The following is a 27,109-nucleotide window of genomic DNA, read 5'->3' as shown; positions in this document are numbered from 1 at the left end:
CTATAAAATATGTATGTGCCCCCATAGTTGTTAGCATGCATCCATTTAAGATGTGGATCCTCTTCCGTGAACTTTCAGTTTCTCGAGTGTTGCCTCATTTTACTTATTATAGTTGCATTTCTTTTTGTTTGTTTAATGTGCTGGTTTCCTATATTAGCCCCTGCAGTTTTCTTGCTTTCTGGCCTGATGTGGAAACATTTTATGATTGTAATTCGGTGTATTCTTTTACAACTCTGTCTGTTTCGTTTTGGTTTGAAAGTTGATAATATTTCTCTACTATTTTTGCAGCTATTAATTCTTTCAAAGAACAGGTTGAGGCGCTACAACAGCTTGACCCTTCAGTCGAGATTTTGGTCCGTTTGCTCTGTGCTGTTCCTGGTTGGAGTGAAAAGAATGTCCAGGTTTTTCTCTTTTACCTGAATTGAACTTGGTGATGATAGATTTGGAAAGTCACACACTTTCTTGGTTCTTGTCAATATATATCGAAGTGCAGGTCCAGCAGCAGGTTATTGATGTAATTAACCACATTGCTTCAACTGCATCAAAATACCCAAAGAAATGTGTTGTCCTTTGCATTCAAGGTCTCTTCCATTTTTTGCCTTTTCTCCTACTTAGTTGCTGCATCCTACCATGCAATTTTTTTGGCTGATTTTAAGTTGGAAGTCATTTTTGTCAGGTGTAAGTGAAAGGGTTGCTGACATTAAGACTCGTGCTCAGGCCATGAAATGTCTAACTACATTTTGTGAAGCTGTGGGCCCAGGGTTTATTTTTGAGAGAGTAAGTAAAGTTTGTACATAAACCTTTTTTTTTTTTTTGAATTTTTTTCCTTCATGTTATGAAATAATGTTTTTGGATGATGTTGTTGAAGAACAACTTATCTAATGCATGTTACTCAGCTATTACTTTGGGTATCTGCTTTGTTTTAGCTTTATAAAATTATGAAAGAGCACAAGAACCCTAAGGTTCTTAGTGAAGGCATATTGTGGATGGTCACTGCTGTCGATGACTTTGGTGTTTCACTTCTTAAACTAAAGGTATCGTGAGCTTATAAAATTATGATTTCACTCAAGATTGATTAACAATTTAGAGTGGCTTAATCTTTGAAAATGGGTATTATTCGTATAGGATTTAATTGATTTCTGCAAAGATACTGGCTTACAATCCAGTGCCGCCGCCACAAGGAATGCAACCATCAAACTTATTGGCACTTTACACAAGTTTGTCGGTCCAGGTGAGCTGTCTTCTTGGAAATTCTTACATACCTTTTAGATTATTGCTGGGGCTGAAATGTACATATTCTATTTACAGATATCAAAGGGTTCTTGTCAGATGTGAAACCTGCTCTTATTAGTGCACTTGATGCAGAGTATGAAAAAAATCCATTTGAGGTATATTTGATTGGCTTCAACATTTCTTGTCCTTGTTACTTGTGGCTTTAACTTCATCTCCATGTTTGTAGGGTGCATCGGCAGTCCCAAAGAAGACTGTGAAGGCATTAGATACCCCTTCTTTGTCAAGCGGTGGGCTTGATGGTCTTCCACGCGAAGACATTAGTGGAAAGATAACTCCTGCTTTGCTCAAGGGATTGGAAAGTTCTGACTGGAAGGTACTTCAAATGTCATTGATGTTATCAGCAATTGGTGTCTTAATAGTACTGCTGTCATTATTTGTATTGAATTCCAGGCTCGCTTAGAATCAATTGAAGCTGTAAATAAGATATTGGAAGAAGCCAATAAGCGCATCCAGCCTACTGGAACTGGTATGGTGTTCTTTCTGTGCTATGAGTGATTATCTTGCAATAGTACTGGTGTGCATTTTAATGTCACTTCATTTTTCCTTCTTAACTGTGTAGGAGAGTTGTTTGGTGCTCTTAGAGGTCGTCTATATGACAGCAACAAGAATTTAATCATGGCAACTTTGTCAACTTTTGCTGGTGTTGCTTCCGCTATGGGACCAGCAGTTGAGAAGTCGAGCAAGGTTCAAATTGTTCAGAACCTAAATTTTGTTGTCTGTTTTTTTTCATGTTATTGATTATCCAATAATGTTTTTCATTTTAGGGGATTCTGTTGGACATACTGAAATGTCTTGGTGACAATAAAAAACACATGAGAGAGTGCACTTTGAATACATTAGATTCTTGGCTTGCTGCTGTTCATCTTGATAAAATGGTTTCCACCTCTCAAGTTCTGTGCTATGTTTTAGTTTTGGTTAGCACTGTTCACCCTTTGACGATCATGTTATTTAGGTGCCTTACATTACTACTGCGCTAATTGATGCGAAACTTGGTGCGGAGGGCCGCAAAGATCTCTTTGATTGGTTATCCAAACAACTAGCTGGATTGAAAGAATTTCCTGATGTTGTACATCTTCTAAAGCCAGTAGCTGCTGCTATGACGGTAAATTGATGGCTCTTGCGCTAATCGTTTAGCATCTGGCATATAATCTCTGCCTCCTTTTACTGGACCTAATTGTCTACACGGTACACTAATGTGATTCCTTTCTTTATGTTAGGACAAATCAGCTGATGTTCGGAAAGCAGCAGAAGCATGCTTTGGAGAGCTTGTTAGAGTGTGTGGGCAGGAGATGGTATTTGAGCTTTAAATAGTTGTAGTTCCTTCTGCTTGTCAACCAATCATTTGCTTGACCTCTCTTTCTTTTTTATTGCGCCACTCTCTGATATAGGTGAGCAAGAACTTGAAAGATATTCAAGGACCTGCTTTAGCTATTGTTGTTGAACGATTGAGACCATATGGGGTACTTCAAGGTACACAGAACGCTATGTTCTAACTTTACGTTTTCTTTGTTATCTACTTGTGGTGGTATCTCTATAAAAAATATATCATTTCATCTTTCGCTTGCGTGATTGCAATAATTATTATTGCTTATCAGAAACCTTTGATCTGGGAAGAACAACTTCCACTGGGACGACATCGAAGGTGGGGTCGAAGGTAGGAAAATCCACTGGTCCTGCTGATCGTGCTTCTAGGCATGGAAACAGAGCTGGGGCTTCGGTATGTTTCTATATGGTTGAATGGCTGAAGGCAGGAAACAAACTGGAGTATTGATTTTGTTTCATTTAATTTGTTTCTCTAGAGAGTTATTCCTGCAAGGAGCTCACGGCAAGAGACTCTAATGTCTGTTCAGGACATTAGTATCCAGTCACAAGCTTTGATAAATGTCAAGGACTCAAACAAGGTATATCTATATTCATGAAATATTATGGACCCGTTTGGCCAAATTTTTTTCACTTTTTTCCTGAATAATTTTCACTTTATTTGAATCTGTCTTTTGCCATGATAATTCCAAATCCAAGAAGTTGTATTTCAAACTCGGAAAACAGCTTATAACATGTTTTCCGACTCACTTTCCACTTCTGAAGTTATATCTAACTGTGTTCAAGCATGACCATTATTCAAATATTCTTTGCTAAAAGTATGGTCAAACACAGCTCCATCTTCAACTTTCCAACTCCATAAAATTCTAAAAGAGAGTGAAAATATTTGAAACCTATGGCCAAATGCCTACTATACTTGTGTTATCTATTCCGTTTTGTTCAGTGATGCTATTGGCCAAATACACTTACAGGGTGACAGAGAGAGAATAATTGTGCGCAGATTTAAGTTTGAAGAGCCGCGGTTGGAACAGATACAAGATCTTGAGGTTCTGGACGATTTATTTCATCAAACTATAATAATTCTAATTTTCATTTTACTGGTGAATCTCATTAATCTTTAATTGCAGGCTGACCTGATGAAGTACTTCAGAGAGGATTTGCATCGGAGGCTTCTCAGTACAGACTTCAAGAAACAAGTTGACGGAATAGAGATGCTGCAAAAGGTGCTTTTATTATTAAATCAAAGTAATTGTGGAATAAACTATCATCAACCATATTTCTTTTGCACATTTCAGGCACTTCCATCAATTGGGAAGGAATTAATTGAAGTTCTTGATGTAGTACTGAGATGGTTTGTCCTGAGGTTCTGCGAATCAAACACTTCCTGCATATTAAAGGTTTGTTCCTATTCCTTTTATTTGTCTTTTTCCTTAATGCTGTCGTGTTATTTTAGCTCGGCTGCTTTCTTCCATGAAGTCATTTCAGTACGTACTGTGATTATCTTTCACAGGTTCTGGAATTTCTGCCTGAACTTTTTGAGATGTTAAGGAACGAGGGATACACAATGACTGAAGCTGAAGCTGCCATTTTCCTTCCATGCTTGGTCGAGAAGGTACTTGTCCAATGATCTACTTTACTTAAAATTGTTGAAATGTTCTTTATGCTTGTTCTTTGAATCTTATTGGTGTATATGGTCTCTCCTTAGTTTTGCATATTCATTTGTGATTTCTTGCAGCGTTTCCAATTTGGGCCTTTCCTATTGTGTTTAATCTCTGATGTGTACGTATAAACATATTTGACTGTAAATTGGGCAAACTGCCTTTTCTGATATGCTTTGCCTTAAGATGACAGGGTGTGTTAGATGTTTAGTTTTTACTGTTGTATGAAATTACTTTCTCGTTTTCTTTAACTGCATTTTTGGTAGTGTCAGTAAAGTTATTATGCTCACTTCTTGGAATCGCTTGATTAGATAGATCGTAATCGCAAGAACTGTTATTGGTACTATATTAACTCATAAATGGATATTTAGGCCCGGAACCGATGTGCTTTATTCATGTAGCATCTCCTCTTTTTTAACCAACAAATTGCCTCCTGTTTTTCGTAGTGACACTGTCCTGTCTCATATGTGTCTTTTCAATCTTTTCACAGTCTGGCCATAACATTGAAAAAGTGCGAGAAAAAATGCGAGAGCTAACTAAGCAAATCATCCAAGCGTATTCTGCTGCAAAGACTTTTCCTTATATTTTGGAAGGTTTACGATCAAGGAGCAATAGAACTCGTATAGAATGTGCTGACCTTGTTGGCTACTTACTGGATAATCATGAAGCTGAGGTAAATTTCTGAGTTATTGATCTTATCATCTTTAGAGGTTGCTAAATCCTCTTCTCTCCTTCCTGCTGACAGATTGGTGGCCAATTAAAATCCTTGCAAGTTGTTGCAAGTTTAACAGCAGAACGAGATGGTGAAACTAGGAAAGCTGCTTTGAATACTCTGGCTACTGGCTATAAGATTCTTGGTGAGTGTTTGTGTTCTATGGGGCTCTTTAGTTTATGATTGCTAGTATAAGGTTGAGTTAAGCTGACTTCCAGTTTTAGATTCCATGAGCCCTTGGTTATGTGTGTTTTTGTCTTCTGAAATATGTTTTTCCAGTGAACTGAATGAATGACATAGTAGATTGGATGTAGTAAGGTTCTGATTAAATGTCTTTCAGGTGATGACATTTGGAAATATCTTGGAAAACTGACAGAGGCGCAGAGAAGCATGTTAGATGATAGATTTAAGTGGAAGGTTGCTAAATGCTTCTGCTATTATTTTTGCTATATTGTCTTGAATACTTTCTTCCCTTGCCTTTCTCACAGCATTTTCATACTAATTTCTTCCAGGCTAGAGAGATGGACAAAAGAAGAGAGGGCAAACCTGGGGAAGCTAGGGCTGCTTTAAGGCGTTCAGTGAGGGATAACGGGTATCTATTTGTTTGCTATATTTAGATCTTCTTGTTTCTTGGTACAGTCACCCTGTACTTCCAATTTATAAAGTTTCATCTAGGCAAGAAACATCTTTTGGAGGGTACATTCAATTTTATCGTTTCATCTAGACAAGAAACATCTTTTGGAGGGTATTGAGTTACCTCTTTCCCCAGGATTGCAAATCCAACCTATATGATAATCAACTCTCCAGGACCTGGATAGTTATGTAGTACTTTGAGGTCTTTGGTTGAGTTCTAATTTGTCTTACATTTTATTTCAATAAAAAGTACTTTGAGGTCTTTGGTTGAGTTCTAATTTGTCTTACATTTTATTTCAATAAAAAATACTTCTTTTCAAAAAAAAAAAAAAACTTCTTTTATATTTCAATTACCAATTTAAAAAAAATAGTACTTCTTTTCATATGTCCAAGGTAGAATAACCACATCTATTTGTGCATTTGTGCTGCGTTTGGAACCTAGGCTGAGCTCAAATTATTTGCTACTCATCTTCTTTGACATTGGAAATTTTGGTTTTCTGATTTTTAGAACTGATCTGGCTGAGCCGAGCGGTGAAGTTTCACGGTCGATAGCTGGCCCAATCTTGACTAGGTGATTGAGAGATCCTTGTATTATCTCTCTTACCAATCTGTATATGGGTCGCTAAATTTTTTTCCTTGTATTTGCTTTCTCAATTCTTTCCAGGGATATTTATAACAGTACAGAGCTTCCCATGGAAAGAAATATGAATTTACGGCCAGTTTCTGGTACAATTGGTCCCTCAGACTGGAACGAAGCTCTGGATATTATATCATATGATTCTCCTGAGCAGGTTGTTTTCCCTTGTCATTTTCATGGACTAACTTTATTCTAATCCCTTGTCATACTCTATGTTTAAAGCAATTTAGGATTATAATATAAGCTTAATTACTCCATATACCACCAACTGAATAAAATGACCATTCTCCAAACAAGACTACATTAAGGGTGTGTTTGGCATGAAGATGTTTCCAATTTGTCCATGCTTGGTTAGTCAAAAGTTTTGTAATACACTTCCTCTGGGAAAGTAGGGAATACAAGTTCCATAAGTAGCGTTCCACTCCTCCCCATCATCACCGACTCACCCCTTAGTTCCCACCTCCACTGCCTAACCCAACCCACCCTTCATAATGTTTCTAGATTTTTGTAAATGCTTTTGAAACAATATTTCTGTTACTTACCAAACATCCGAAAATAAGTAAGAAATCCATTTAGTTTCCAAGAAAACATTTTCACCTGAGATGTTTTCCCCAGCCTTAAGCATGTTGGGTGATCCAAATGATTGCCAAAAAGTTTACATGATCCTCAATAATTGTGTTTTTGCTTACGAATATGAATGGTTTTTGTCCCCATTGAAATATAGAAATTAGGTTCCTAATTAGACTGCTGAAGTATATTATCTTCTGATGCTGATGATTTGTTTCTTTTTTGTTTCTTGGATAATATCCTTTCTCTTGTTGCAGTCTGTTGAAGGAATGAAAGTTGTGTGCCATTTGTTGGCCCTAGCAACCAACGATCCTGAAGGCAGTGCCATGGATGAAATTGTCAAAGATGCTGATAGGCTTGTTTCCTGCTTAGCAAATAAGGCACGATATTATTGATTCTTTTTGTAAGTAATTCATTGTTGTCTGTAATGCTTCAAATTGCTTCATGTTCTAGATTTACTACAGGTAGCAAAAACTTTTGACTTCAGTCTTATGGGTGCATCTTCAAGATCTTGCAAATATGTTCTTAACACACTCATGCAGGTATGTGGTTTTCCAATTTTATTAATTTTGCACCAATGTTTTTCCTTGTATGTATGATCATCAAGTGTTGGAATAATTGTTGGTCCTAGCACATATGGGAAATATCTCGATTTCCGTCTGTTTCCTTGTTTGCAGACATTTCAGAATAAAACACTTTCTCATGCCGTGAAGGAGAGTACCCTAGATATCCTCATTACTGAACTTTTGCTTTGGCTTCTTGATGAGCGAGTACCCCGCATGGATGACGGCAGCCAGCTCTTGAAAGCATTGAACGTTCTGATGCTAAAAATCTTGGTAGTTCTGATTGTGAAATTGCATAAAAAGGAATGCAGTTTACCTTCGTTTTAGCTGACTTGTCCTGATTGTTTTCTATCTATCTTTGGTCACTGATATAGGACAATGCTGACCGAACGTCATCCTTCGTGGTGCTGATTAATCTATTACGGCCTTTGGACCCATCAAGGTGGCCATCTCCCGCAACAAATGAATCTCTCGTCATCAGAAATCAGAAGTTCTCTGATTTGGTTGTCAAATGTCTTATAAAACTTACAAAGGTATTTTTTTTTGCTTTTCGTTACTGCTGTCCTGGGAATTTTAGGTTGTGAAAACTAGGAATTCTTTAGTAGTATCTACATTTTTTTTTTTTAATCCAAATATGTTTATCTGCCTCTTTTTCTCTCTCTTTGTTTGATGTGGTTTGGTAAGTTTCTGAATGCAAAATCTGTTCAAGCGCTCCCATGTTGCGATAGTAGTAGTCTACATGTTTCTTTCATGAAGGTTGATGTTGTGGCAATTAACTAGTGCCGACAATTTCAGCTCATATTTTTAAACTCAGCCCATTTAACCCACATTTTAATGAGTTTGATCACTTATGTTAGTCAGGTAACTATGGGCTTCAGTCTATTTTTAACCCATAAGAATATGGACAATAAAGGATAAGCCAACACAAAATTGCTCTCAAATCTGTCGAAAATTTATTAGTAGGACGTCTTTTTTACGGGAAATTTTTTCTATATCAGATTTCCGACGAAAATCTATTGAAAATAGTTTTCAATAAAGATATAAGAACTTTAATTCTAGAAACACGTGATTCCTTTTTTTGGCTATTTTCGTCTATATCATATTTCCGACTTGTATATATTGAAAATAGTTTTCAATGAGCACATTTTGGACGGAGCATAAAAAGCGTGTGTAACTAATAGTTAAGACATAAAATTAATAAAGTAATAGTAGAAAAGGTGATTAACAAAATCAGTTATGGGTTACTAATTTAAAATTGTTTTGAGTCCCAGTTTGCATTGTTAGAACTTATCGAAGTTCATAATTAAGCTTTATAGGCAATTAATCCTACTTGTCAAATGATACTTCACCTAATTGTTTGCACCAAAGTTACTATATCAAATCCATAGCATACCCAATCCATTGGAGTGGGTAGGACCATTTTACCCAATCCATACCCAATCTATTGTTTACTCATATTCGTAAGAGTGGATTGCAATCCAATCCACTAACCCTTGCTTACACATTTTATAGGTTCTTCAAAGCACCATATATGATGTTGACCTTGATCGCATCCTTCAGAGTATTCACATTTACCTGCAAGAACTAGGAATGGAAGAGATCAGGAGGAGGTATTTTTTATTAGATTTCAGGTTTTGTTTTTTGGTATGCACTTCATTATGTTACTCAGCTAATCCTTGTCTCATGAAATACTGAAAGAGCGGGAGCCGATGATAAACCTTTACGAATGGTGAAAACTGTGCTGCACGAACTTGTCAAGCTTCGTGGTACTGCCATAAAAGGTCATCTGTCCATGGTGCCGATAGACATGCAACCGCCACCCATTATTCTTGCCTACATTGATCTTAACCTTCAGGTTATGCAATTTTTAACTTCTATATGTTGCCTTTTCTGCACTAGTAATTAATGTGGAGCTTCCAATTGATGTTAATAATCTTAATATTTCAGACCTTGGCAGCTGCAAGGATGTTGACTCCATCAGTACCTGGCCAAACTCACTGGGGTGATTCTGCAGCAAATAATCCAGCACCAGCAACACATAATGCAGATGCTCAGTTGAAGGTATAATGCGTGTGACATTTTTTTTTTCTAGCTTTTTTTTCATTCAAATGTGAACTTTCCTTTTCTTTCCTTTGATTATAATCTTGTTGCATCATACTTGTAAATAAAAAGGTAGCGTTCTGTTGTGTGTTTGACAGCAAGAACTTGCTGCCATATTTAAGAAGATCGGTGACAAGCAAACCTGCACAATTGGACTTTATGAGTTATACCGGATCACACAATTGTATCCCAAGGCACGATGCTTCATCCTTTTAAGTGTCAACTTATTTCCTGCCTTTAAAGCTGAACGCCTCGTAATATCATTTTGTCCAATCTGTATTAGGTTGATATATTTGCTCAGCTGCAAAATGCTAGTGAGGCATTTCGAACATATATTAGAGACGGTCTAGCCCAGGTGTGCATTGTGGATCTCTTTTTACTACACATTGACTAGATTCATAGTTACTAGTCCTGAAATAATTGTTGTGTCATGAAATTGCAGATGGAAAAGAATGCTGCGGCTGGAAGGACGCCTTCTAGTGTACCCATGCCAACTCCTCCCCCGTCTTCTCTAAACCTGTCTTCTCCCAAATTTGGCGCTTTATCTCCTGTAAATACAAACCCATTGAATGATGCAAAATCTGTTAACAATAAAGTTGAACCATCACACTTTAGTTTGCCACCGTCGTATGGTGAAGATGACAGAGGTGGTAACTCCCTTCCCTCAAGAGGGTTATCATCAGAACATTTGGAGTTACGGCAACAATTGGGGGAACAGAGAAATGATAGATTGCCTTCTGGAGGTACACATGAGCCAAGCTCTTTCTATTCTCGCCTTTGTGTTTTCCTTTTTCTTTTGGCATTTTTGACAATACAAATGTCAGTTAAGTGGTTTTTTCTGTTGCAGTTACTTGTGGAACATTAGACGCGATCCGTGAAAGAATGAAAAGTATGTCATTAGCTACAACCACAGGGAATGCGGACCCAAGTAATAGACCACTAATGTCCATGAATGGTAACATCAGTCATGTGGCGTCAAATCAAGCTCCTGTCACTGGACATTCTAGCATTGAAGATACCATTCAAAGTGGGGTTCTTCCCATGGACGAGAAGGCCCTTTCAGGGCTCCAGGCACGGATGGAGAGGCTGAAGAGTGGATCTATGGAATTCTAAATGTCAGCTTCATGATGTTTTTTGGTCTGGTGTGATTCGTCGGGCATTCCCAGGGAACTTGCATCGTAAGATGCTTTGTGTTTGCTGAAGAACACCTTGGACAGATACATTGCAGTCGTCAGCTCATGCCTGATTTGAAGTGGAAAGCAAGGAAAGTTCACCTCTCAATTTTATGGGGCAGAGATTGTGTTCTTGAGATTTTGGAGATAATGTAATGCTCCAAGGTGTACCAAAATGGTTTTTTCTGGTAGGTTAGCTGTATATTTTTGTAGAGATATCTACCGATTTGAATTGGTCTAACTTAATTGAGAGGCTCTCGTGTGTTTCCGAAATCGTGATCTAGTATGTCATTCCTCAATTGATAGCTAGGATCCAGCAAGATAGATGATAGTGCTGTAAGCTGTATGATGGCACTTAAATGCTGAAGTCTCCTTATATACATTTGATTAAGGCTCCTTAGTGGAGCACAATTCAAAGGATAGTATTATTGGTGCCCCAGAAGTTTTTTTTGAGCGTTGTATTGCTTGTCCTTTCATGTTAGTATCTTTCGTGTAGTTTCTTGTTTCTATGGTTCTATTTATTTCAACCAGAACTAACTTGTACTGAACACATCCCGCGTTCATGAGTAAATTGAATTTCTGTTTGTGCAAAATCTGGTTAAGAGATTGTCTACTAATTTCTTAAAACTTTTTCATGTTTTTCATAACGTGTTATAAGATTTGCTCCTGGTGGGACACTCGTGACCACTTCAATTTTCTTTTACGTTACACGTGACCACTTTGGAAAACTGTAGCTTCTTTTTACCATTAAAGAGAAGTGCAGCTTTCTACAATTAAACTCATAAAAAAAAAACAGCACTATTTATGCTTTTATGAATTTAAGATGTATGCATTAGCATTACAATTTTTTAAAATATAAATTAGACTATAATGAGTTTATAATTTGATAAGACTAGTAACTAATTTGAATCATAAGTTAAATTGCACGACAGTATCTACCAGTAGGGACTGTTTTGGTTCAATTATCTGTTATTAAAAAATAATGATGTATAAATCGTTTACGCAGTGATGGCTTGGCAAATGGCAAGCGGAGTTGATAATAGAAGAGGTCAAATAATATCATTTAAAATTATCTATATATACTTCTTTTACTTTTAGCATATTATGTTTATCGTACTTGTATATCGCTCATTAATCGCTATACTTATATCTATCTTCTTACAACATTTTATATTGAGATTAAGTGCTCTAGTAGAGAAACATATCTTTTTATTTTTTTTCCTACATTGGAAGGAATATTATAGCCAATACCCATGTTCCATATACGGCTTTTTCCTTCTTTGTTACAATAAAGAGTCAACAAAGCTAGCTTTCTATAAATAGATATAAAATAAAGCAGAAAAAGAACCAAAGTAAATTGTAATTTGGACAGCTTCCAAGAAGACTCCTTCCATAGCTTTGCACCTTTTGCTTCCTTACCAAGTACTCCTTAAATTCAAATATTATGATATGCTTTAATTTCTAACTCTACGTATACGCATCTAACTTCTTTGTTTTCTTTTTTTGGTATAAATATATTTTGTTTGGGTTTGAATTTGGTTGTAGAGAGGAAAAAGTATAAAGTTGGTACACAGCAAGATGGCTTCAACAGTGTTACTGGTAGTGGTTTTTGTGCTTGATCTGATTGCTTTTGGACTTGCTATTGCTGCTGAACAAAGAAGGGCTACTGTCAGTTCTTTTTGCTCTTTCTTTCATTTATTATTCTTTCATATTATATTATATGGAGTACTACTCTTTTGTTTTGGGTTGGTATGTTGAAAAATTGAATAATTAGTAGTAGTAACAGAAAATATTTTATGGACTAACACAAGCAAGGGTAGCCCAGTTTGAAGATAGTTAGATTAAGTGCTAGTATACATAGTAGTTTATAGCTTGTTGAGGTGATATTTTTTTCTAGAAGGGAAGGAATGTCTAGATGAGAGGTTGAAGGGGTTTCTTTTAGATTTTGAACAAGTAGGGTCATGCCCCTCTACTGGCCTACTGCTTGTTGTTGTCTGTCAAATTATAGTCTTGTTTCTTTCTTGGGTTTGGCCATATGGGTCCTCTATGTATTCTCCTATATTGAGTCCCTTTTAATTTGTGGGAGTTGATATTTTCAGATGATCACTCAACTAGGAAAGTCACTTTCTCTGTTTAAGAAAATTGGAATCCAGAAGAAAGGTAAACTATCTGAGATAATAACTGGGAGTTGAGAGACCATATGAAAAATCTTACCTTCTTTTAGTAGAGGTGCTCTACAAATAAAGGTTTAGTAAATTTTCAACTTGTACCTACCCGGACGTAATATATAAGACTAACAACACCAACAACTATGCGTTCATCTCAACAGTGCTAAACTGGAGCCTTGCCTCCATTATGTTTTATGTTTGCTAAGTGCACATTGGTTCCTACTAATTCCCTGCGTCTGATTGTACCAGAGTCTCACATCTGTAGATTAGTTTGCATATGCTGAGGCTTCTTATGGTATCGGGTCAATATTGTTGTCTGAGTGAAGGACTTGGTGACTTAGGTGCCTTTCACTATGTCAATCAAATATTTGAAGTTAGAACTTCGAAGCATTATGCAGCGCAGTTACACTGTTGTAAAAACACGTGGACGAAATTGCTATAGTGGCCAGAGATAATTTTCCTATCCAACTTCTCGGGTGTAGGTTGGTCCTAACTCAGAAGAAGTGCTAATTATAACCTTAATTCAGATGATCTAAGGGGTTGTTTCGATGGCTCTTTGAGATCCCATAAGTGAACTAACTATTTTTTGAGATTTGGAAAATGAAAAGGAAAGGTAACTTGTCCAGTCACGTCGCCATACAAACAGGTGACTTGATTAGTAAGTGTGAAAAGAGATATTTTTCCTAGAAGTACATTTTGACCTTGCCATATAAGATACTATGCATCAACTTTCTTGCAGATTATATAATTGTAATCTGTTTAATTACTACCTTTATGGTATATTACATCTTTCTTAGAATCTTCTCTTCTTCCCTTGAATCATTTTGTGTATGTGTTGGGAGTTGGAGAGTCTCTGCAACTACAATCTTCTTTTATTAAGTCTGTATTAAATCAACCCCAATTTGTGGGTTGTTTACCCTCGAGTTGACTTATTCTGTGTCAGCAGACTGGAAATTTTCTGAGCGTGTGAGGATTTACATGATATGGGTGTTATCAAAGTCCTCGTTAGCTTGCAAGGTTAGAACAGATAGGACTTAATCATGACAGAGTAGTTCTGCTAGTATGCGGACATTACCAAGTGACACGTACTGTAGTAGCTTAGACTTTATCTGTGGAATTTTCACAACGGATATGGATCATCGGTTTTGTTTGAATAGGATTGTATATAGTGGTCTATGGAAAAGGTTGTAGTGTAATATCTATAAATAGGCTTTGTATAATAATGTAGTCTACACATCTTAATAATATTTTCTCGTGCTTTCTCACATGGTATCAGAGTATTGAATATCAACATCATCCGTTAATAAACAAATTTCCAGATGCTTGGCCCATAAAATGAATGAATCCTGCACGTGAGGGGATGTATTAACAAAGTCAGCTTAAGCTTAAGCTCTCTCCAACAACGTAAGCTTTTAGATGAGATGGTCTCAAACTTCAACAAGTTTCATGCAAGAATGGTTATTGTCACTGTAGGAGCCAACCAAGATGGGAGCCTAACTGGAAACTTTATGAGATCTCACAGCAGTGAGAAGAAGTAATTCATAGAAATCAAGAACTGCACTAATGTGTAGGTTTGGTTTAATATGAAGGCATTTCTGACTTAACTCTTTGGCTATAAGATTGAGGTGTTCTATAATCGAGAATATTTAGTAATAGTATACATTTTACTTAATTTTTGTTTTCTTTATTTCAGGCGACTATCAACAGAGATGCAGAGTATAATCACTGTGTGTATGAATCAGATATTGCAACTGGTTTGGGCGTGGGTTCATTCTTATTCCTTTTAGCTAGCCAGCTCCTCATAATGTTGGCAAGTCGATGTTTATGCTGTGGGAGGGCACTGCGGCCTGGAAAATCAAGAGCATGGGCTATTGTCTTATTCATCACCTGCTGGTATGTTTCTCCTTAAACATAGTTCATGAGCTGCATTTTGGTGTTTGCTCTCCACTAGCCAGAATTCGAAAATAATGATTTTGCTGATGTATGTAAGAATCTTGTCAAATATGTGAAAAACAAATTTGATTTTTCTAACCATGTTTGTGTATGGACCTTTCAGGGTCACATTCTTTATTGCTGAAGTGTGCTTACTGGCGGCCTCCGTTAGGAATGCCTATCATACAAAGTATAGGACTTACTTGGCACAACATCCTCCTTCATGTGAGGTTTTGAGAAAGGGAGTCTTTGGTGCTGGCGCTGCTTTTATTGTTTTCACTGGCATTGTCTCTGAGCTTTTCTATGTCAGCTACTCCAAAGCCGATGAAGGATCCATTCCTCCAAGAATGGATGGTGGCATAAGGATGAACGCGTTCAGATGAACCTATCGAGGAGTAGGAGGTTTTGGTTGTACACTTGCTAAACTCTTGCATTGACCTTGATGTGCAGAATTTGTGAATGTGGTATTAGTTTTGTGGGAATTTGTGAATGTGGTATTAGTTTTGTGGTATACTTAACCCTGTTGGGTTGGTGATCTGACTTCGATAGAATTAGACATTCTGATTATATGTTGCGACTTAGATAGGTATGACTGCTATATCGTAAGTTCTGTTATTATGTTGAACAAAGTTTTTCTAGGGCCTGATGGGGAAAAATGCCAATGTTCACCTTATGTTCCTTTTGCCACTTACCATTCTGTACTAACACATTCATTTTTCTTGCCAAAAATAAATCTCCGAGACGACCTGACGCGGGTTTGTAACTCTTGATAATGAGTTTCTCCCTCTATCCTTCTCCACTTAATTACCAGGTTTTTTGTTTGCTTAAGAGTTCGAACAAGTGACGTGCCTCTTAACTCTGCTGAATTTGTCACCTTTTTTGTGTCCTTCACTCATTGGGCAGCTTTCTGTTCTTAGTTTATTTCCAAGTATATATCAAGGCCTTCTAGTCAAGGCAAAGTTGCCAACTTTAACCATTAGCAAGCTGGACATATCTATCTATCTATTAAACACACACATATATGTATATATATCCAAGTCCTTGTCCATATGCTTGACATAATATTGCAGGTCATCATCATCTTGAAGGGTTTTTATTTACCATTTTAAAGCAACCCGTGACCACAAAGATATATATTTTTGACGTGGAGCATAAATGTATATATATGCGTATATAAGAAAATAAATTATTCACATTCACTATACTTCTTTTTTTTTTTTCTTTTGGTGGAAAGCTCTTCCCACCTATGACCAAATGTATATGTGGGACTAGTCATAACGCACAAGCTGTTAATATTCAACAAAGAAAAGAAAATATGCTAGTAAAAGTAGGGAGCAAGAAGGAATGAGTCCCCATGCAATTAGACAGATGTAGAGAGGAAAAGAATTATTGATCAAAACAGATTAGACATATATATATATATATATATATATATATATATATATATATATATATATATATATATATATATATATATATATCCACAAAAAAGAATCTTCCATTCCATCATATCTAAATCATACCACCACTAGCTAGCTGGAATAAGACCCCATCAATATCTTCTATGTTATTGTGTACCTCTCAATATTCACCACCCTTTCCTATCAATAATCCATATGCATGGAGAAAAAAAATAAACCTACCCAACCTTTGTATAGTACTTGTTAGATTTGCTCATTCAATTCACATTCAAAAGAGAAACAGAAAAATAGTACACTATATATCGATTAATCAGTTAAAAGATAATGTAAATATAAGTAATCATTCGAAACAATTAAAATGTAAATGTCCGGATGAGATCATGGGTGTTGGAGTTATCTTCTTATATACTAATTTTAGTAGAATTCTATTTTGTATTTATTCTTGTACTTATCTGTTATATAGATATATGTTGTAACTCCCCCTTATAAATAGAGAAACATAGAACGAGCAAGGCTCACACTTCAATCCTTCGCTTTATCTCTTTCACCTATGAGGACGTTCCAAATAAGTTAAAAATTCAAAGTTCCTTTTCTTCATTTATAGGAAACGCAGATTTGCTAATAGAATTAACAAAAGAATTTGCAATGTCAACAATTAAACCTGTGATCTTTTAATTGAGACTCCCGTGATTAGGTAAAATTAATTTACTAACGATGTAAAAGATATTTTAACCTTCGTCATTTAAAAATAAGGTTAAAAAAAAGGTTAATGGTAACATTAATACAAGCTAAGTAACAAAAAACTTGAACATTATAGCCCAGCACGAAATTAAATTTACATTAAACAAAGCCTTGAACTGATCAATTTACAGAAACTCTTCTAATAAAATTGACACTTAATTTCCCTTAATTAATCTCCTTAATTATGGTTTGATCTCCAAATCATCCCATTGTATATTGAGATCAGCTGCAGTACTCAACGTGTCGAATTCATTCCAATTCCAATAATTACTTGACATATTTTCAATAATAAAGTCATTGCTTGTTTCTGGAACTTTCCATGGCTGAGAAAATAGATCACTGCTGCTTGTAATTGGCATGACTGTAGTTATTGTTGACTCCTCCATTGTACTATCAAACTTCCCCATGTAATCATAATTACAATACACATTTGAAGATAATTGAGTAGTACTAGAATTGGGAATTAGTGAAAAATGTGTGTTCCCATCTTGAGGAATTGATGACAACTTTAAACTTGAAAATATGTCATATGGTAGTGACGATGATGCTAATGAAGGAATATTTTTGATATCTTCATCCATATTACTAATAATAGTACTTGGCATGGAACTTGTAGTAGTATTAGTGATGGTCGTGCTGATTAAAGGACACCTCTGATCGTTCATCTCCTCTAAGGTGACACGTTTTCTTCCAGTTATATGATCAACGAGACCAGTAGTCATCCTCATTCGCTTGTTTTTTCGGCCACCGCCTACCGGGACATTACGAAGGGTGCCACCTTCGGTCCAATGCCTTTTACAACCTTTACAATAATGTCGAGGTTGTGACTTGTTGTAATTGTTGTAGTAACAAAATTTTGTGTTGATTGAGTCACACCTTGGACATTTCAATGGCTCCGGTTTCGATGGCGGTTGCCGCCTTATCAACGGTGGTTCCGGTAGAGAATTCTGGCTGCTACAAGTCCAATCATCTAGACCATCATCATCAATTGAAACCAACTTAGTACTCAACCCCATAATTGATAAACAAAATGATCCAAAAAAAATTATCAACAAATATAATGCTAAGTAATTTTGCAATTCCTTTGGATGTTGATGCAAGAAGATAAATGAAGATGAAGAGAATGGAATGTTATTATATGGTGAATTTTCTTTGAGAGAAAAGAATATTATCTATGAGGAAGGTGATAAGAAATGAGAATGTTTAGCTATCTAAGATTCACACTTTAAAAAAAAATATGAAAGTGTGTATACACTTGTGAAATGGGTGGTCTATGGGGGTCTATCAATCTATCTGTAATATTAAAATACAATACAATAAGATCTAAAATTTACTTAATTTCTAGGTATATATGTATATCACTTGAGAGCAGTAGTTGTATATATGGTCCAAGATAGAGAGGGTTTTGATTGATACTTGTGGCTTGTGGGGTGCAGTTTTTGGTGTCAATTATATTAAATTATGACACTTAGGTTTCCTTTTAGCAGACAATCTATAACATCCCTTCCATTATTGTATTCTTTCATCATATAATTATTTATTTCTATTAAATTGAATTTTACTCTTTTTTCCATGATCAAGTTTAATTTGTCGTTAGCGTTTAAGATCTATGCTTAATATTAATACAACTAAACTAAAACAAGATAATTCTATCTAATAAGAATTAAATAAGGATCCTAGGATAAATGATAGAAATAATGTATAAGTTATAGCAAATCAAATTACACTGATAATCAAAAAAAAAATTATACACCATCACTGTACGGAACTAAAACCTATATTGTTACGTTATTATGTTAGCTAACTTTTTTTTTTTTTTTTGTAAACTGAAATTGCATAAAAGAAATTTAAGCTTATTACAGGAGCCTAGATCATCCAGGATCAACAAAAACAGTGCTTGGGCTTCTGCCCCCAGAATTGATATTACAAGACCTTGTTTGTCTACTAAAACTAGTTCCTAAGATATCTGTCCGGATAGCCTTAAATGCATAAAAAAGGCTCAAAAATATCCCTGAATTATCTGAAATAGCTAAAAAATGTCCCTCGTTAGATTTTTGGCACAAAAATACTCTTCCGTTAAATATTTTGCTCAAAAATACCCCTCCCTCTAACGGAATTCGGAAAAGGATAAAAAATACCCCCGAACTATCTGAAATGACTCAAAAATACCCCTCCCTCTAACAGAATTCGGAAAAGGATCAAAAATACCCCTGAACTATCTGAAATGACTCAAAAATGCCCATCTGTTAAATATTTGGCTCAAAAATACCCCTTCCCTTAACGAAATTAAATTATTTCGATTGAATTAAACCATAACATTAACTTTTTAACCCTAATACTTTAATTTTTTTATATAAAAGTACAGTTTAACCCTAATACTTTAATTTTTTTTTACATAAAAGTATTTTTTTAATTTTAAAAATAAGATAATGAAAAAAAGTATTTAAATTATAATATAAATTGGTTGAATTTGATTTGAAAAATAAACATACATTTATTCTAAGAAGATATTTTCACTTTACATCTTTTAAATCTTTACAGAAATTAATGAAATATAATTTTTCACTTAAAGAAATTAACGAAATAAAAATTAAATGATGAACTTTATATAAATTAACGAAATAATCGAAATAATTTAATTTCGTTAAATACCCCTCTGTTAAATATTTGGCTCAAAAATACTTCTCCCCTTAACGAAATTAAATTATTTCGATTGAATTAAACCCTAACTTTAACTTTTTAACCCTAATAATTTAATTTTTTTACATAAAAATATTTTTTTAATTTTAAAATAAGATAATGAAAAAAAGTATTTGAATTAGAATATAAATTGGTTGAATTTGATTTGAAAAATAAACATACATTTATTCTAAAAAGATATTTTCACTTTACATCTTTTTAATCTTTAAAGAAATTAACGAAATATAAATTTTCACTTAAAGAAAGTACCGAAATATAAATTAAATGATGAACTTTATATAAATTACCGAAATAATCGAAATAATTTAATTTCGTTAAATACCCCTCTGTTAAATATTTGGCTCAAAAATACTCCTCCCCTTAACGAAATTAAACCCTAACTTTAACATTTTAACCCTAATACTTTAATTTTTTTACATAAAAGTATTTTTTTAATTTTAAAAATAAGATAATGAAAAAAGTATTTGAATTATAATATAAATTGGTTGAATTTGATTTGGAAAATAAACATACATTTATTCTAAAAAGGTATTTTTCACTTTACATCTTTTTAATCTTTAAAGAAATTAACGAAATATAAATTAACGAAATATAAATTTTCACTTAAAGAAATTACCAAAATCTAAATTAAATGATGAACTTTATATAAATTAATAAAATAATCAAAATAATTTAATTTCGTTAAGGGAGGGGTATTTTTGAGCTAAATATTTAATAGAAAGGTATTTTTGATTCATTTCAGATAGTTCAAGTTATTTTTGATTCTTTTCCGAATTCCGTTAGAGGGAGGGGTATTTTTGAGCCAAATATTTAACGGAGGGGTATTTTTGAGCCAAAAATCTAACAAAGGGCATTTTTGAATTATTTTGAATAATTCAGAGATATTTTTAAGCTTTTTCCGTAAATGTATACACCGGAGGAACTACAAAAATATTTATAAGTTATAAGTTCCTAACTAACTTAGAAGGTAATTGAAAACATTCTAGTTGTTTCAAAAAAAAAAAACTCATATAATAACTTTTCATCACAATTACTTCATCATCTTCTTCTCTTTCTTTTTTTCTCATTGCAATCGTAAAAGAACTAATCCTCTAATTTAATTGTGTTTAGTGCTACTCAAATGTCATATATACTTTGGTAAGTTAAATTGTCACTTCTCATGTTATCTAGTCCGCAAGCTATTGAAAATTCGTGTGTTCTTTTCACAAGATGATAATTCCATCACAATTATATACTAGTGGATTTGAAGTAAAAAATTTCATTAAACATATTTAAAATAAATATACTTATAAACATAATATTTAATTTACATATGTTGTATGAATATTCAAAAATAATATTCGACAATCTAGATTCTCAAATATTTCAAAAAAATTAAGTTTGAAGAGCGTACGTGTGTGGAAGAATATGTACCGTCGATAGTGGGAGTTTGGTAAGAGAGATAGATGTGCTATTCCATATACTAAATTTATATAGAAAAATGGCCATGTGTGATATATATGGATTATTGAGTTGTTGATATGGTCAATTACTATCAATTAAAAGGAAAAAAAAGTAAAGAGAAGCCAACAAAACTATACATGCATTATCCAAGAAGATGTATACAAAAGGGTACCACCGTCCTTGGTACTCTTATATTCCCTTAAATTACATAGACCAAATTGTTTTTTTCAGTCAAGTTCGTATCATTATTTTAGTGAATGAAAGGTAATGGTCGGTTTGATATTGACTCCACCTTGTCAACTTGTGATGCTATAGGTAAATGGTTGAGATCTAGACATATAGTTATGTAGAATTTTAGGAAATAGGATGACATAAAATTATAGAAAATACGTATGTATAAAAAAAAAAAAGAAAAAGGCATACCGTCCGTTTCATTTTAAGTGTCTTAGTTTGATTAAGCAATAAACAACCAGAGAAAATTGAGGGATTTTTGAATGTTGTGGCTTTAAACTAAATATATAGTATACATATATGTAATGTCTTTTCTTAAACATCAAGCCTGTGTTACGACATTCTGGTCATTATTTTCCATGTTATGATGATGAATGTATTGGCTGCAACAATATCCAGTCATAGAAGTCAGCGGTAGTGTCAAATATGTTTTTTTTATGTTCATTTCTAGTATATATATATATATATATATATTAAGAGAGAGGAATATATGGCTTCTCATATACAATGACAGAATTAGAAATTTTTATTAAGTGGATTCGAAATATAACAAAGTAATTAAAACCTAGGAAGAAATCGTGAAAATTCGAAATGATTGTTATAGAGGGATAATTTTACAAAAAAAAAGTATACTGCTATAATGAATTTCACTATTGATATAAATAGAATATTGTTATAGAGAAATAGAATATAACGTCGTTATAATAAAATGTCGTTATAACTGTAACTCAAAAAAGTGAGAGGCGACGATGTACGCACGGATTCTAAACTTTCATAATCGATTTATATTGACTGCTGAATATTAAATTAAGAAACAGTAGAGCGCACAGAGTTCACGTCTCTTCATCAAGATTAATATTGTTTTTTCATGTTTTTGACCTCCATAAACCTAAATTTACTTTTTATTTTACAAGTTTGGTTGTTGTTGTCATTGAAACAAATTTTGTAGTGATAGAAAAATAAAGTGCAATTATAAATAAAATATGAAGAAAGAAGAATTTTATTGATAAAGAATATGAGTGCAATTATGTTTCTCCCTTGATTTTTCTCTCTCAATTTTCTCCATGATTCAAGAGTCGTTAGTAGTGTATTTCTCGAAGATAGGACGATCTTCTTATGAATAAACCATAATTTTGTGCGATACTGTCCGAATATGTTACCCTATAAACAGGGGCGGAGCTACACTTGGGATAGGGGGTTCAGCAGAACCCTCTTCGACGAAAAATTATACAATATATACGTGGTTAAAATTCTTTTTTATGTATATATTAGATACCGAACCCCCTCTGATTAGTTTCAATGTTCGCATTTGAACTCTCTTAGTGAAAATTCTGGCTCCACCACTACCTACAAATGACATGATTTAGGATTTTGAACAGAGTCGCCTCCCAAAAACCCTGTAAATTTTCCATGTCTACAGTCCACGCTTCAGCATCCAAAAGAGTAAAAACAGCATTTTGTAAAGAACTATTATTATTGAAAAAAATATATATATAGTAGGAACTGGAAAAATGGGCTTAGTTTAATTTGTTATCATAGTGTGTGCGTCTGTGAGGTTCATCACCATCAACGATTTTATTTTATTTTTTAAAAAAAGGATAGATGAATATACAAAAAAAAAAATGAAATTAAATCATTCTAAATAGGAAAACCACATGCACGTAATAAAACGATAGTGGTTAAAAGGAAAAGAAGTCTAATCAAGCACATAATTAAAATTCTCCAGATGTTAATTAAATTAGATATATTAGATGATATTTTTAGTACAAATCAAACGGGGTCGGTTTGTTAGGTAATGTCACTATGAGAATGTCTTCCAATCAAATATTAAAAAACGACAAAACAGAATATTTTTTGGTCGGACAACTAGGACTTCCTTAGCGTAGTTATAAAGTTTAGATTCAGATTAATTAAAATAATAATGAATTTAGGTTGGAATTTTGAAGAGTAAAAAGCATTCTAATTAGACAGCCTAAGTGTGGATTAATTAATTGACAATAGCACGTGTATACATAATATCCCCTATCTCAATTCTCTGTGTGGATTAATCAAGCAGCATCATGCTTATTCTTAGTGGAGAATCTAGTATTTTCATAGGTAATTAAAATATAAAAATCAATTAATGTATGAACGTCTAAGAAAAATTATCTTTCTATTCATACAATATAATTTTTTAATGAACGATTTCAACTGACACATCTTGGATAAAGGTGTTTCCGCCACTGCTTACTCTACGTTACATTTTTTTTTTTTTTTGTAAATCTATTGCTTTTTGTTTATTGTATTAATGTTAATTAATTAATTAATTAATGGGAGAAATCATTAGACATGATGTGGTGTACCAAACTAATGGACCACTTGGGAAGAAAAGAATTGTATGATAAGGTTCCAGGTTGGTTAAATGAATATAGAGATCTCAGCCATGTACTAATTAAGGCAAATTTCATCATGATTTCCATTAAAGCTGAGCCGCCCATCTCCATGATTATATCCCCCACTGTGTAACAATTCTGAACGATAATAAGTTATAATGTGAGCTGAGGGGTCAACAAAGTTATGCAGAAAATTATAACGTGATAAATAATAAATTAAAATATAAAATTTAGTAATCACCGAATGACGAATATTTAATTCATTAATTGTGTTAAAAATAAGATACATATAGTTCATAATATCTGAATTTACTAAGTACTATTTTTCATCCGTGTTGTCTTGTAAATAAAATAGAAAGATGAATTTACTGCTTTTATCTCCGCAAAGCTTTCCAATCAAATGCACCATAAAAATAATACCGAATTGCATACTGAGATTATATTCTTAACTAATCCCGGTAACTAAATTAAACGACCCCATGCTGTCTTAACTAAGTAACCAACAAGAACTTTGTTCCATTCTACTTTTACGAAAGTGTATGCTACATCCTTTCTATTTCCATCCTACTTTAAAATTTCATTCCTGGTTTAGTGGTCAATGAAATGAGTTGAGAGTTATAAGGTCCTAGGTTCAAATCTCCACAGAAATAAAAATACTAGGTTAGGTGATTTCTTCTCATTTGTCCTAACATTGGTGAACAGATTTACCTTGGTATTTGTTGCCGATGGGAGGTTGTAGACATGTGATTTTGTCCTCTTAAAGTTCAGTTTTATTCGCTTTTACCCATTTTTACTTTATCCTACCGTGTACCCTCATCCATGTTATTATATCCTCACAAAATACAAAAATAATAATAACAAACTCCCTAACAAATTCTATCCTATCCTAATCCCTTTACATCTCATCCTAACAACCTATCCAAACAAAAATAGACATCTAACCATTATCCCTCCAATTAAAAAACAACACCTACCCTACCCCACAAACACACAATTCCATAGGCATATATACAACAAAAAAAAGGGATTTTTGGGGGGGCTTTTTCAAGAATATAACACCGATATAAAGATACAAGGATCATCTTCTTCCTTGGGAAGAAATCGACCCTTACTAATGCTCACTAATCTCACACACACACTCATTATTCATAGATAAACATACACACAGAGTAAGTAAGACAACGAGAATATGAGACTCGTTTGACGGAATTCGGCTACAGAATAAGATAAACGGCCAACTCCTGCTTGATCTTTTCATTGCAACCTCGACGCCAGAATCAGTCGTCTTTGTCGATTTACTCGATTCAGTCTTAAGATCTTTGAATTTTCTTATTTTTCTTTGAAGTTTGTACGAGATCTGTTCGGAATCAGTTTGTCTTCGTCGATTTTGTCACTATTAGCTCATCGGAGCTCGGTTATCGACTTCAGTTTCTCTGTTGGGATTGTTAGGGCGGTTTCGGTGTGGGAGGTTTCGTTCGAGGTTACGAGTCCGGGTTTTTCTTAAACATTATTGTCACGAAATCGTCTCTTCAAAGGATATTGTCAGGACTCCGTTGATTTATTATGGTCAGTTTCGGGTCTCAGTTCTACGATACCGAGTTGGATTATTTTTCCTGTTGAGGTTTCTATTCGAGGTTTCGAGTGCGGATTTCTTTAACACATATTATCACGAAGTCATTTCGTCGAAGGTCCATTTCTAATCCTTGCCCTTTTGATTTTCTTGTTATGGTATTTAGTAGGTGGATGTTGTGATAGTGCATTGTTTATTGATTGGACATTTTGGTGATTGGTGCTGCCTTATCTGAATAAGTAGTCGTTAGTATGAAATCAATGATGATATGGATGGATAATTGTGCTCGTGTTTTAAAAACTGTCATGTATGAATGTGGGGGGATTGGAATTGCAAACTAATGAAGTAATGTGAATTGTTTGGTTGGACCTGAAATTGAAAATTGACGAAAAGTTTAGATTCGGATTAATTTTGATTTATTGTTGATATGAAACGTGATAGAATTATGTCTTTAGTCGAGAATGGATATGCACATGGTAGGTTCGGGTAGGCAAATTTAGGCATGGTGGATTGATGACATGTTTGAAATATATGTTGGAATGGTTTTGTTTTGTCGCATTTAATTCAATTGTATAATTTGGCCGGGAAATGCCCCGAAGTATCTGTATATATTTATTCACCGGGGAATGCCCCGAGGTATCATGTACTCGGAGGACGTTCGTGATGAAGGACCGAGGTGTCGGGTAGAGCATTAGTTTAGAATTAATTTAGCATAGGTTTATATTTTTGCATTTTTTTATACTCCGGAATGTATAATTGGACTGGACATTACATTTTGGATTGTTTTGTTTTGATTATCGTTTGATTGTTTTGCGTGCTTTTGTGTGGTTTATACATTTCGTAGTGTCAAAATAGTCGATACACTCTACCAAGAGACCATGGTTGAACCACGGGATTGAGGAGTGCCTAACACCTTCCCCTCGGTCAATAGAATTCCTTAGCCGGAGTCTCTGTTCGCAAACCAGTTTAAAGAGTCAAATGATTTTGAAAAGGATTTTCCAATGGTGACTTGGCACACCAGATTATGCCAAGTGGCGACTCTGAATAAAAAATGTAAATAATCTTTTTTCCGAAATAAATTTTCATTTCTTGTCACTTAAATAATAAAACCCTTTTGAACTTTAAAAAGAATCTTTTCGGAGTGCGAAAAAAAGGGGTGTGACAGCTCTGGCGACTCTGCTGGGGAAGTTTCAGAATTCGAGCTTTTTTTTTGGAGTCGTATCAGCTTTGTTTGGCATTACAAGTGTATAAGCGTTGTTTGTGATTTTTGTTTGTGTTTTCACTTTTGTGTATTGTCGTGCTCTTTGTTTACAGTATTTATCTTATGTGTTACCGTTTTTATATTTGACATCATGTGCATAACCCGAATCATTCTTTCTGCAACAAGTCTCGGAGCGCACGTCTTGCGCACGAACTCTAGTTGAGTCACCTTTATATTAGGGGGAGGAGCCGTTGGATGTATGGAGAAGGTGGAAAGCAAAGCAGCCACTATCGACATATGCTCCCTCGAACGGCCTTATTAGTAAACCACAAACGTAGGTCAGCCTTTACGTCATTCTTATGTGCATCATATTGAGACCTGGCGGGGCCCACACGGTCCTTTGTAGGAGACTCACCTTTAAAGCATCCCTACGTGCTAAATGTTGCATCTTTGAGAGTAACGTGGTCATTTGACGGACCGATTTGGGGAAAACATGTGTTAGAAGTAAAGTGTGAAAAAAAGAAAAAGAAAAAAAGTGAGTCGAAAAAAATGAATCAAAAGGAGTGTCGTAGTTTATTTTAGAGTTCTTTATGGCTTTTGTTCTTCACGATCCGAAACTCAAAAAGATTGAAAAAAAAAAGAGGGTTTTGTTTGCCTTTTCTACTTATTTGTCAA

The 27,109-nt window shown here is 34.4% G+C and overlaps 3 protein-coding genes across 3 annotated transcripts in view; 2 read left to right on the top strand and 1 right to left on the bottom strand.

Annotated features, from left to right (window-relative positions):
• LOC107859403 (protein MOR1) overlaps nucleotides 1-11,094 on the top strand; it is a 28,239-nt gene extending 17,145 nt beyond the window's left edge. Inside the window, exons 19-54 of the mRNA XM_047406955.1 lie at nucleotides 289-401; nucleotides 494-581; nucleotides 677-777; nucleotides 927-1,034; nucleotides 1,126-1,231; nucleotides 1,309-1,388; nucleotides 1,460-1,606; nucleotides 1,684-1,759; nucleotides 1,853-1,977; nucleotides 2,058-2,168; nucleotides 2,246-2,395; nucleotides 2,511-2,585; nucleotides 2,682-2,763; nucleotides 2,889-3,010; nucleotides 3,093-3,194; nucleotides 3,585-3,659; nucleotides 3,741-3,836; nucleotides 3,909-4,010; nucleotides 4,124-4,225; nucleotides 4,762-4,944; nucleotides 5,017-5,128; nucleotides 5,324-5,400; nucleotides 5,496-5,575; nucleotides 6,125-6,187; nucleotides 6,281-6,407; nucleotides 7,078-7,200; nucleotides 7,285-7,362; nucleotides 7,498-7,656; nucleotides 7,758-7,916; nucleotides 8,896-8,993; nucleotides 9,082-9,238; nucleotides 9,331-9,444; nucleotides 9,582-9,677; nucleotides 9,767-9,838; nucleotides 9,926-10,226; nucleotides 10,331-11,094. Of these exons, the coding sequence (XP_047262911.1) occupies nucleotides 289-401; nucleotides 494-581; nucleotides 677-777; nucleotides 927-1,034; nucleotides 1,126-1,231; nucleotides 1,309-1,388; nucleotides 1,460-1,606; nucleotides 1,684-1,759; nucleotides 1,853-1,977; nucleotides 2,058-2,168; nucleotides 2,246-2,395; nucleotides 2,511-2,585; nucleotides 2,682-2,763; nucleotides 2,889-3,010; nucleotides 3,093-3,194; nucleotides 3,585-3,659; nucleotides 3,741-3,836; nucleotides 3,909-4,010; nucleotides 4,124-4,225; nucleotides 4,762-4,944; nucleotides 5,017-5,128; nucleotides 5,324-5,400; nucleotides 5,496-5,575; nucleotides 6,125-6,187; nucleotides 6,281-6,407; nucleotides 7,078-7,200; nucleotides 7,285-7,362; nucleotides 7,498-7,656; nucleotides 7,758-7,916; nucleotides 8,896-8,993; nucleotides 9,082-9,238; nucleotides 9,331-9,444; nucleotides 9,582-9,677; nucleotides 9,767-9,838; nucleotides 9,926-10,226; nucleotides 10,331-10,596 (4,226 nt within the window). The 3' untranslated portion in view covers nucleotides 10,597-11,094. The remainder of the gene's footprint in view (nucleotides 1-288; nucleotides 402-493; nucleotides 582-676; nucleotides 778-926; nucleotides 1,035-1,125; nucleotides 1,232-1,308; nucleotides 1,389-1,459; nucleotides 1,607-1,683; nucleotides 1,760-1,852; nucleotides 1,978-2,057; nucleotides 2,169-2,245; nucleotides 2,396-2,510; nucleotides 2,586-2,681; nucleotides 2,764-2,888; nucleotides 3,011-3,092; nucleotides 3,195-3,584; nucleotides 3,660-3,740; nucleotides 3,837-3,908; nucleotides 4,011-4,123; nucleotides 4,226-4,761; nucleotides 4,945-5,016; nucleotides 5,129-5,323; nucleotides 5,401-5,495; nucleotides 5,576-6,124; nucleotides 6,188-6,280; nucleotides 6,408-7,077; nucleotides 7,201-7,284; nucleotides 7,363-7,497; nucleotides 7,657-7,757; nucleotides 7,917-8,895; nucleotides 8,994-9,081; nucleotides 9,239-9,330; nucleotides 9,445-9,581; nucleotides 9,678-9,766; nucleotides 9,839-9,925; nucleotides 10,227-10,330) is intronic.
• Nucleotides 11,095-11,764: 670 nt separating this feature from the next.
• LOC107859404 lies at nucleotides 11,765-15,428 on the top strand. Its single transcript, XM_016704405.2, has 4 exons — nucleotides 11,765-12,077; nucleotides 12,201-12,323; nucleotides 14,517-14,716; nucleotides 14,880-15,428. Exons 2-4 carry the CDS (start codon nucleotides 12,234-12,236, stop codon nucleotides 15,136-15,138), a joined length of 549 nt encoding a protein of 182 aa, XP_016559891.1. The 5' UTR covers nucleotides 11,765-12,077; nucleotides 12,201-12,233; the 3' UTR covers nucleotides 15,139-15,428.
• Nucleotides 15,429-16,965: 1,537 nt separating this feature from the next.
• Nucleotides 16,966-18,269, bottom strand: LOC107861226 (dof zinc finger protein DOF1.4). The gene has a single exon (XM_016706584.2). It carries the CDS (start codon nucleotides 17,931-17,933, stop codon nucleotides 17,100-17,102), a length of 834 nt encoding a protein of 277 aa, XP_016562070.2. The 5' UTR covers nucleotides 17,934-18,269; the 3' UTR covers nucleotides 16,966-17,099.
• Nucleotides 18,270-27,109: the final 8,840 nt, after the last annotated feature.

This window comes from Capsicum annuum, chromosome 2 (assembly GCF_002878395.1).
Source record: "Capsicum annuum cultivar UCD-10X-F1 chromosome 2, UCD10Xv1.1, whole genome shotgun sequence".
Lineage (NCBI taxonomy): Eukaryota > Viridiplantae > Streptophyta > Magnoliopsida > Solanales > Solanaceae > Capsicum > Capsicum annuum.
This window is presented reverse-complemented; position numbering and strand designations above follow the sequence as displayed.